This window comes from Salvia miltiorrhiza, unplaced genomic scaffold, assembly GCF_028751815.1.
Source record: "Salvia miltiorrhiza cultivar Shanhuang (shh) unplaced genomic scaffold, IMPLAD_Smil_shh original_scaffold_468, whole genome shotgun sequence".
Classification (NCBI taxonomy): Eukaryota; Viridiplantae; Streptophyta; class Magnoliopsida; order Lamiales; family Lamiaceae; genus Salvia; species Salvia miltiorrhiza.
Window position 1 is genome coordinate 675,783 of NW_026651556.1, and position 11,019 is coordinate 686,801.

Here is an 11,019-nt window from a genome sequence, read left to right on the forward strand (position 1 = left end):
GAACAGTCTAGATTTTAATTAAAGTTGTATTAATTTTATTGATTAGATTTGTTTTTAACATTTTAAAATTAAAGTGTGGTCTGTATTTGAAAATATTATGAAAGTTTGATCTAATTAAAATTGACATCACCTCTTAGGAACAAATTAAAGTGACCCGGCCTTTTCTACAAAAACATGTCCCGTCAATTCTTATATAAGTTTGTAACATCTCATGACTCAAATATTTAACTTCACATTCGCAATCTAGGCCCACTAGAAGGATGAATTCTGTGGGTGGTTTTGGAATATTTTGCACTTTATTCACTTTCTTTTTTTTTGTGCGACATTCACTGGTTTTCTGAGATTGTTGAGGTGATAAAATTACCAACACAAAAGGAATTGAAGAAGCTCTACTACACAGACCAAGTTCTTGGAACATGCCCGTGCCTGAGGGCATGCTCATGCTGCCGCATAGGGCCCCAAATTTTTGGGGGCCCAATTTTTTTCACTTTTTTATATATAGTACATATATAAAAAGTATCTTTGTTTAACAAATAGTATTCTAAACATATATGCAGTAACTGAAAAAGCATTCTAAAAAAAAGTGAATCAAAAAGTTTATCTACGATCAACTATGTCGCAAGACAGGTTGAATAGGTTTGCTATGATATCAATTGAAAGAAAATTGGTTGATCAGTTAGATTACATAAACTTGATAAATACATTTGCTTCTAAAACTGCAAGACGTGTTGTATTTAGATAAAGTAAGAAACTTATACTGTTAATGTTGAATTCTTAGTAAGTTATCTTTTCTTCTCTTTTGATTGAAAACTCTTTTGAATAATTGATTGAAAAAATTTATGTTAATATATTATTGTTGTTTCGTCGATATTAAAAAAATTTATAAAGACCCATTTTTTATGTTTTGCTTAGGGCCCTGTGAGATACAGGACCGGCCCTGTCTTGGAATTACATACTTTTTCATCGTGGCCTCATTAATTAATTTGTATTTTTCTGCACTCTTGTGTAGTAACATATCTCTCATACTGATCAAGGCTTTCAGGATTCATGCATTGGATTTTGTATAAGGCGTGTGTATTTAAGAGAAGTCTATATAGCTCGTATCCTCATAGCAACATTATTGTTCATGCGATGCATGCACAAATTTAGTACGCCCACATGGGTAGGGTAAGGAACTTTAAAGAAATTAATTATTAAGTGATTTGCGGTACCACACAAGCACAATTTTATCCATGTACTAGCTACCAAAATACTATAGTATTACCAATTATGACATGCACGTAAAAATTTGTATGCAGTGATTAATCACATCTTTTGATGAATATTTTTAATTAGATACAAAATATTCTTACTCTATATTAAATAAATAAACCTATATATAATTACTAAATTATCTTTAGAAACTAGTAATAAGCAAATATAGTATAAATCAACTTATATATCAAACTTCATATGTTATAATAAAATATATTAACTACATCCATGTAGGGGTGTGCATTCAGTTTTTCGGTTCGAACCGAACCGAAAAATCAAAATTATTAAAATAAAAATCGAACCAAACTGAACAAGTGAAATAGTAAAAAAAAATCAAAAAGATTGAAAAATCAAAGAAAGGAAATAGAAAATAAGAAAAAAATTAAATTATATTAAAATTATATATCAATATATATATATATATATATATAAAGTATATGTATATACTTATATATATATATATATATTATTAAATAAATATAATTCGATTTTCAATTTTTATAAAACCAAATCAAACCGAATCAAATAACCAAATTCATTTGAAAAATCAAACTGAGCCATATTTCAAATTTTCGGATCGATTCGATTACCCATGAGATCAAACTCGTCTTTCTTTACATGAAACTAAAATGCTTGTATGTACGGCTGTGCTATATATGCACAGGTTGTATTTATAAATATACACCATGTATGTGTGTCACTGTTTGCGCCCACAAGTATCACGTGTGTGCAAGTGCGTGTAAAATTCCAGAAATAACGTTAATGGGAAAATCTGTGCAGTAATTAATTTAGCAATTAAAAAAATAGTAGAATATTTTTAAAGTATTGTTAAAAATAAAGAAAAAGATGTCTTAAAGAAACGACATTTTTTTTATTACTAATCACACTAGTGGACACTTGGCCGTTGTTTTCATCTTGCACTCACGATATCTGATTTAGGACCAAAACACATACATATATACATACATATGTTGCACGCTCAAGTAATAAAATGTGAATAACGTATACAATTAATGCAATCTTCATTATGCATATACCATCACTCCAAAACAGAAAATACTAACATTATTTGTAAATATAGAACTCATACACCTTCTATAAATTACACCTCCCATCACGAAATTAAATCAAGTCCATCACAAAACCCTCTATAGCTAGCTCTAAAATGGCAAACCATTCCCCCATTTCTTCTTCACAAATTTTGACAATTCTAACCTATCTTCTCTGCGTTTCTGGTGAGCTGATGCCATGGCCTACCGCAATCCCTAGCCACATTCAGTCACTCGACATAGCGTCGAGGCTTCACAACGACGTCGACTCCATGAAACGAGCTTCAAACGACTACGGAAACCTCGTCCACGAGGCTCCATCTGCAATTCTCTACCCTTCATCCATCGCCGACATCATCGACCTCGTGAAATTCTCCAACAACTGCTCCACCCCCTTCGGCGTCTCCGTGCGCGGCCACGGCCACTCCGTGAGGGGGCAGGCCATGGCCCGCGGCGGCGTGGTGGTGGACATGTCGTCCCTCCCGACTCGAAACGTGAGGGTTTCCCGGCACCCCACGTTAGGGTTTCACTACGCCGACGTCGGGGGGGAGCAGCTGTGGGTGGACGTGCTGCGCGCCACGGCGTCGGAGCACGGGCTGGCGCCGGTGTCGTGGACGGACTATCTGTACCTGACGGTGGGCGGGACGCTGTCCAACGGCGGCATCAGTGGGCAGGCGTTTCTTCATGGCCCTCAGATTAGCAATGTTGTTGAAATGGATGTTGTCACAGGTGCATGCTTCATGTTTTTTCATTTAGGATTCTGAATGATGAAAGAGAAAGTGTTTGAGAATACTAGGTATCGTGGTACTGGTACACAACAAGATCATCACATACATATATATGTTACTGGACCTACACTAAAATACATGAATAATTTTGCTTTTAGATTTTGGCATCGATAATATATTTATGTTGAGGTTCTAGGTAATATCTTGACATCAAATTTGTCAAGGGAATGTACACCTCCACGTGCTACCTAACTAGGTGTACAATAAAACAATAGATATTCATTCATCGATCTTATTATTATAGTCACGTTTTTTTTTTCCTTTACCTAAAATAAAGAAAAGAAATCAAGTAATATTGTGGTGCTTTTTTGTTCAGGTAAAGGAGATTTGATAACATGCTCCCACCACATGAATTCTGAGCTATTTTTCGCAGTTCTTGGCGGCCTCGGTCAGTTCGGCATCATAGTCAGAGCAAGAATCATCCTAGATAAAGCTCCTACAAGAGTAAGAAATTTCTCTTTAATTAATTATTTTTTTAAATAAGTGTCCTGATATATATATGTATTTGATTATAGGCAAAATGGGTGAGAATGATATACAGTGATTTCTCGAAATTCACAAGAGATGAAGAACACCTCATCTCAATAAATGGAGCAAATTATGTGGAGGGGTCCCTACTCACAGACAAAAGCCCTCCAAATAACTGGAGATCCTCTTCTTTCTACTCATCTTACCATCAATCCAAAATTGCCACTCTCTTGAAAAACAATCAAGGCCTCCTCTACTCCATCGAACTCGTCAAATACTACGACCATCTCACTGCCCACACCATTGATCAGGTACGTACATATCTGCATGCACACATCCTATATATACTATTTCTAATTAATTGGTAAAATAATTACAGGAAATAGAGATGATGGTAGAAAATCTGAGCTTCGTAGATGGATTCATTTTCATGAAAGATGTTCCGATGATGGATTTTCTAGCAAGAGTGGGGAACTTGGAGGCGGAGAAGGAGGCGCAGGCGCACCCATGGCTAAATCTGTTCGTCCCAAAATCTCGACTGCTGGATTTTCATTCGGGTGTGCTAATCAACATAATTGGGAGGCATAACCAAACCACCGGACCCATCCTTTTCTACCCTTTTCACCGAAAAAAGTAGAATATATATATTCTTTTCTTTTCTTTTTTAAATTATTCATTTGGGTTCACTTTAATTAATCTTAACTTTGCAGATGGGATGATAGAATGTCTGCTGTCACACCAGATGAGGACATCTTCTACACTCTAGGGCTGCTCCACACGTGCGGGGCCCACGAGCGGGGATATTTCGAAGCCCAGAATAATGAGATAATCAAATTCTGTGAAGAAGCAGGCATCGAAATCAAGCAGTATCTCCCCCACTATAAATCTAGGAGAGATTGGATGAAGCATTTTGGTGGCAAATGGGAAAGTTTTGAAGAAAGAAAGATGGAGTTCGATCCAAGAATGATATTATCTAGGGGCCAAAATATTTTTGATTCTGTTACCTACTCAGATATATGAGATGCAGATAATTTTGTAGAATATATAATTAGGTCCATTTATCCAACGCAAGGTATATATTTCAGTGCCATAGTCTGCAGTACGTACTTCAGTTTTGTGTTGAAAAGAATTGTACCTCTTCACATGCATCCATTGTCCTGCAACTTTTTTGTGTTCCACTTTGTCATACTACTATTAATTTAACTATTTCATAAATTTTTGTCATAAAAATATAATGAACCTTAATTAATATTTATCATTAAAAATTGAAATTAACAAAAAAAAATATATTCCCTAATTATGAAAATCAGTAGTTAATTAAAAATGCAAAATAAATATAAAAATAATTATATATTCTAATTAAATAAGTGAATCATATCCTAATTAACAATCTTAAAACTATATATACTCAAAATAAAAGGTTAAAATGCAAGAAAAATGTGTTTCGAGTTTTTCTTGTTTACCTTTTACTAGATAGAGGAAATAGAAAACAAAAAACGGGCGATTCAACTTTAAACTTTAGCTCCATTTACTTTGATGAAAAATGAAAGAACAGATGTATTTTCATCATTTTTCTATCATTTTCACATAGTATATGTTTATTATGGTAGAATTTTTTTTCCAAGCAAGGTGAATTTTTTTTTCTCGGACAACTCATTTTCACCCATTTTTTCTCAATATTTTTCATTATTTTCATCTCTAATAAACATATAATAAAAATGAGAAAAATATAATATTTTCTCATCTATTCTTATTCATTATTTTCCAATGAAAAATTTACAACGAAAATGAACGCACCCTATAAAAATATATATACACGCGTGCATATATACCTGATACACACCAAATTAAGCTTATAATTTATTCAAGGCATCAATTAGTACTAATAATGCTTTGTTATGTGTGCGTGTATTGGCTTAATGGTAAAGTATTAATGTCTAAGACCAACTATATTAGGTTCGAGTCCATCGTGGCGTAATTTTTAAATTTAGTCATTTAATTATTAATTTATAAAAAAAAATAATGCTTTGTTTCGAATATAAACGGTGATATTAGAAAAGGAATCCCTTAGAATCCACGTGTGACAATGAACCCTATGAATTGAACAACCACACCAGATTTTAATCAATTTTCTATAAATAAGAGGTAAAGTTACACTTTTTTGTTTTTGGAACTTTAGGTCCAATAAAAATACAGTTTCTACATACTATATTTTCTAGATGTCTAAAAGGCACTCACAATGATTCACAGTTTGGTGCGGTTTAGAATAAGAGGATTGAGCAATGATGCCTCGATAAATTGTTCACACGGCCAAAGTGAGACAAGTCGTAATTAATTTTCTTGTACTTTAATTATTTTCCATTAATGAAAAGGGTATATATTGATATTTACGAAAACAATTTTACTTTAAATAGTTTACACTAATGATTATGTCGCATTTATGCACGAGCTTCATAATTTTTACATCGCTAAGACGGCTAAAGGGATACTATACGATGTTTGTCGATCGAGAGATAACCTAATTATGACCCGTGGATTAAAGGGAACACTAATTATATATACACACTTTTATCTTTAGACATTTGGAGTTTCAAACTAACTTTTGTCCAAGAATTAAGTGATGGTGCTCCACTTTAATAATCAGTTCCAAGATTTGAATTGATTTGGAATTGCTTTTAATTACTTAATCGGAATACGTGGGTGAACTATTTTTGGTTCTAACTTGAAGAGGTATTGAATACATGCCGAATCTGTCACGCACGCACGCTTATCACTAACTATTTTTAAGGATATATATACAACTTTTAGTTTTTATAATTTTTATATAACATAAGAATCTTTTTATATTTAAATTCAAAATTGTAATAAGACTTATCAATTTGTCATATATTTATTATTTAAGTTCAATATTTTTATGCCGATGAGGGCTAGCTCAAGTGGCAAAACTGAGGCACTCAAAGACTCTCCTTTGTGAGAGGTCTTGGGCTCAAATCCCGTTTGTGTGCGAGTAGTTTTTCCACTTTTGTGTGGGTAGTGTTCCCACCTTCCGAGTAGTTTTTCCATCTTTGTGTGGGTAGTGTAGTGTTCCGACTGCGTGCGTGTTGCTTATTTGATTATATATATTAGAGATATTTAAGGTTACCGGGGTAGGCCAAAATTCATAAGCTATGATTGATTCTATGTGGCATTGTCTGGAGATTAAGTACCGACTCACCCCAATCGAACATGATATTACAAGACTAATAATATCTAATCCTACAAACCAAGCAACTCCTAGATGACTTTAACTCCCAATCTTTTTTTTTTTTTGATAAATTATATATATAAATAAATAAATAAATTTAAAGATCGTGTGACAGAGGACTCGAACTCAGGACCTCAAGTTTTAGACATTAACCTCCTACTGCTAGTTCAACACACACATTAACTCCTAATCTATTGATTAGAAATGAAGTGTCTTATCAACTAAATTACGTTTTATCGGCGAGGATGTGTAAGTATAAGAATTTACTAATAGGGAATATGAATCGAGTAATTAAATGGGGGTGTATTAAGATAATCGAATGTGCAGTTACCACCCCTTATTTTAGTTAATATTTTCATTCGAGCTCATTAATATATCCTTAATGTTTTTCAAGAGCATTCATTATTCTACACTTATATTGCATAGGTACGGGGTGCGGATGCGGGGGCGATACGATACGAGTACGGGGATACAGGTTTTTAAAAATTATAAGGTACGATTCGGCAAGGATACATCTAATTATTAAAATTTTATGATATATAATGCTTATAAACTATATACAATTTAAATTTTCTTAAATTAATTCTATGTAATTTACATTTTATTTTACCCAAAAGTTAAGCATTTTCAATTATATAAGTTAATTGAGCAACAATATAACGATTCAAATATTATTAGTCCAATATATAAGTCATAACTGAAAATAAAATTATCAAAATAACCTTGTGTAGGCCTTTCGTGCACGAGATACGTGAATTTCGCCTATGGAATTTGCAAAACCGGTTTATTTTTATAAATTGTTTTAAAAGATACGCCACGTGGCGAATCGGGTGCGAATCCGACGAGAATCCGAGAGAATCGCACCCTAAAAGAATCCGATTCGCCGTACATGCTGATTTTTGAAGAATCCGCGCATTATAATCTACACACGTTTGCATTGGATGACACATTTTTTTTTTTAGATATGATCATTAAGTTGGGACGATTGTGAATATTATTGCCCACTTTTGTTTGCTTGCGAGGCTGAAGGTGAAAAAAAAAACAAAGAGATTGTAACATCAAAAGAATCAAGCTAGTTGCAAGACTTTTAAGTTTCAAAATTATGACTGCACAATATTCTGTCTCTCTTTACATATACATATCGTATCTATGCCCGAAAAGTGCATGCAAGCTGTTGAGTATATTTTTTTAGATTGATTTATACAAACACACACACACCCCACTTATAATTCAGTGTATATATTTATTAGTGTGTAGGTTCCCTTTCACATGCATACACATTTTAACTCTCATTCACACACACTTTGAATATCAATGTTACTGACTTGGCTTGGACTATTATGAACTATTGCTCACGATGGATGCTCATAATAGTGCACAATGTCCGCGTATGAATTATATAGATTTATTAATTATTTATTCATATATAATGTGAATGATATTTTCAGACATTCGTGCAAGAAAGAAAAAAAATTCTAACGTAATGATTAATTTGTTTTGCAGGCGTGCGTGCATTTACAAATTAGTATAACACCGAAATGCAAACATAATGATTTATTGGATCTGTTGATTAATTTTCTAACACGTGATAAGTGATTAGGGACATGATTATCCTCTCCCCTTTTAATAGGTGTAATGATTTAAGAATACTCATTAAGGTTTGTCGCCTATCTAGAAAAGTTGTCCTCAATTTTATGGGAAAATTTACTTAATTGGAACCAACCTGGTGAAGCTCAACACTCAAACCTAAGTCTAAATAAACCGGAGAAGGAGATTAGATTTAACCTGAGTTACAATGAGATGAGAGTAAACTCGCTTGAAACTTGCAGATAGAAAACTTAAAAGTAAAATTGCAGATTTAACCATTGATATGATCTGCCATTATCGATTTTGATCATATATTGTTTTATGTTTATCTCTAGCTACTTTTATTTATAATGTTTCAATTACTAAACAAATCTATATGATTTTAAGTTTAATTAACTCTACTTTTATAATGTTTCAATTACTAAACAATTTTTTGGAAGTCATGCAAACATATAAAAGTTTAACAGGAATGTCGACAGCAAAGAAAATTAACTATATATATATATATAGCTTGGTCTAATTAAGAATAAGTCTAGTGCGTACAATACAATAGTAAAAGTATATATTAAGTAAAATAAACTTAGAGGAGTTTGTGCCCACATTAAAAAAAATTGGGAAAAATAATATTCCAAAATGTTACAGGCAGCGTTTGAACTTGTTTTTTTCTAATATGTGCGAACTTTTTATAACATGGGCTTTTTTGGCACTGTGATGCATGAAAGAGATCTAATTAATGCCTTGAAAAGATCTAATTAAAATCTCTAAAAGCCCATATTTAGATCAAAGGATTGCAAATTTTGTGTAGGAAACACTGCCACAATATACACAAGAATAATTTTAGAAAATGTCACTATGTCCCTCGACTTATTAATTACTAATTAGTTTTTATTTACTAAGTTAAATGGATCGGAGCCCTTATTTAGCCAAAAGGTTTTCAGAGATTTGAGAGGAACGTTATGTATTTTTCCTATCTGTCCACATTGAATAATCTTTTTAAAGCTTCAATGTAAACTAAACCAATGTTCTAGGTTAATTAAATTAGTGTTAATATTCCACCCATTATTGCTGGTTTCTTAAATAAAATTTGAAAATTCAAAAGCTTGATTTTATAGCTAGCAACCAAAACAAAAAAAGGATTAATTGAAACAAGAAATTCAAGGGCCAATTATATATACAACTCCTGTAAAGTAAAAGAAGTGGTTGTTGAATGGTAATATTATAAAACGTGGGATTGAAGCGAAGGAGAGAAGAAAGAGGATCTCCACTCGTTTGTGGAATAGAATCTGCATTTGTGATTAGATAGTTTGTGTGAGATGAGAAGCTAGCACTCGTTATAAAGCAATTGTGTTGCTTACATCAACGTGACGAATTCAAATTAATTTCTATTAATCCAAGGAAAAGAAAAAAAATATACAAACTCAAAATGTTGTCTTATAATTTTATTTAATTTGGTTTCGACTTTGTTCGGTGTATATATATGGGACGTGGATATACTATATATTAAGCGCAAATTTAATATATGTGTAATGATCAAATTGAGATCCAGTATTATACCACACTTAATATCACATTTTGTGTTCCACTTTCAATTTTATTTATTTTCTAATATATTTTTCTCTGATTTCAATTTTGAATGTGCTAATTTAATTTTTTTATTGGTAACTAGGTACATAATTATTTTTTATCATTTAATTTCACTTTTATTAGATAATAATATATGTTGATAAATTCAAAGTTTTTGTATATAAGCTTTTTAAAATTTTAATTTTTGAAATAAAAATTAAATATAATTTATAATATAATAATAAATTCATAAAATTGTGGGATATTGAATCTCATCCCGTATGTCCACCGTGTGTACTTAGCTATATATATGCACAAGAGATTCTTTATGTCACTTTTGGTGTCCCAATTTTAATTTTGTACAATTTTAATGATATTTTCTCAATTTTAATTTAATATGTTTTAGTATAATTTGAATAGTATAACACGTTGGACACAAAAAAATATGAGACAGAAGATCTATATATTTCGTCATTTATGTGGTAGCTTATTTAAATTTAATTAATTGAACTTAGTATATGTTTAGATTTGAAATTCGTCTAGTAGCTTTATTAACAAAGATTAAGGAATAACTATATAATAAGTGAAACAATAATTTAATATTTTATATTTTCAAATTCACTTAGTTCCTCTGCAACTTAATGAGTCAAGTAATGAAGAATTGAATACATCGTTGTCCAGAATATTTGAATTCAAATAGTTTAGATATTAGGGAATTATGAAGGTGATGGAAATAAGATTCTCCCTAAATTGTGTGAAGCATCAGCAAAGATTTGGTTGTTCATTTGTAGATAGTATTTATATGTGAAGAGGCAAGACAACAACCAAATCCCAATTTCAATTTCTAACACTATTTTATCAAGACAACGTGGTCCATCCATACACTGCTATTAATTAATTTCCAAATTTCTCTAAACTTAGTAGAGCATGCACAACTCACATTTATATTTTGTTTTATTAACAAATATGTGTGTGTTATTAATTTCTTCAAAAAAATATGTGTGTTATAAATGTCATTATATGTGGATATGTATTGATACATATGGAATATGAGATACCATATATG

The 11,019-nt window shown here is 31.8% G+C and overlaps 1 protein-coding gene across 1 annotated transcript; it reads left to right on the top strand.

Moving 5' to 3' along the window:
* Nucleotides 1-2,295: 2,295 nt before the first annotated feature.
* LOC131004921 (cytokinin dehydrogenase 3) lies at nucleotides 2,296-4,732 on the top strand. The gene is made up of 5 exons (XM_057931688.1): nucleotides 2,296-3,032; nucleotides 3,408-3,535; nucleotides 3,607-3,870; nucleotides 3,939-4,192; nucleotides 4,270-4,732. Exons 1-5 carry the CDS (start codon nucleotides 2,420-2,422, stop codon nucleotides 4,577-4,579), a joined length of 1,569 nt encoding a protein of 522 aa, XP_057787671.1. The 5' UTR covers nucleotides 2,296-2,419; the 3' UTR covers nucleotides 4,580-4,732.
* Nucleotides 4,733-11,019: the final 6,287 nt, after the last annotated feature.

What these genes read in the sequence shown, in the direction of transcription:
- LOC131004921 (XM_057931688.1), top strand. Translation starts at nt 2,420, where the DNA reads ATGGCAAACCATTCCCCCATTTCTTCTTCACAAATTTTGACAATTCTA. An exon ending in TGAAATGGATGTTGTCACAG is followed by an intron (nt 3,033 to 3,407) that starts GTGCATGCTTCA and finishes TTTTTTGTTCAG; the next exon opens with GTAAAGGAGATTTGATAACA. An exon ending in TAGATAAAGCTCCTACAAGA is followed by an intron (nt 3,536 to 3,606) that starts GTAAGAAATTTC and finishes ATTTGATTATAG; the next exon opens with GCAAAATGGGTGAGAATGAT.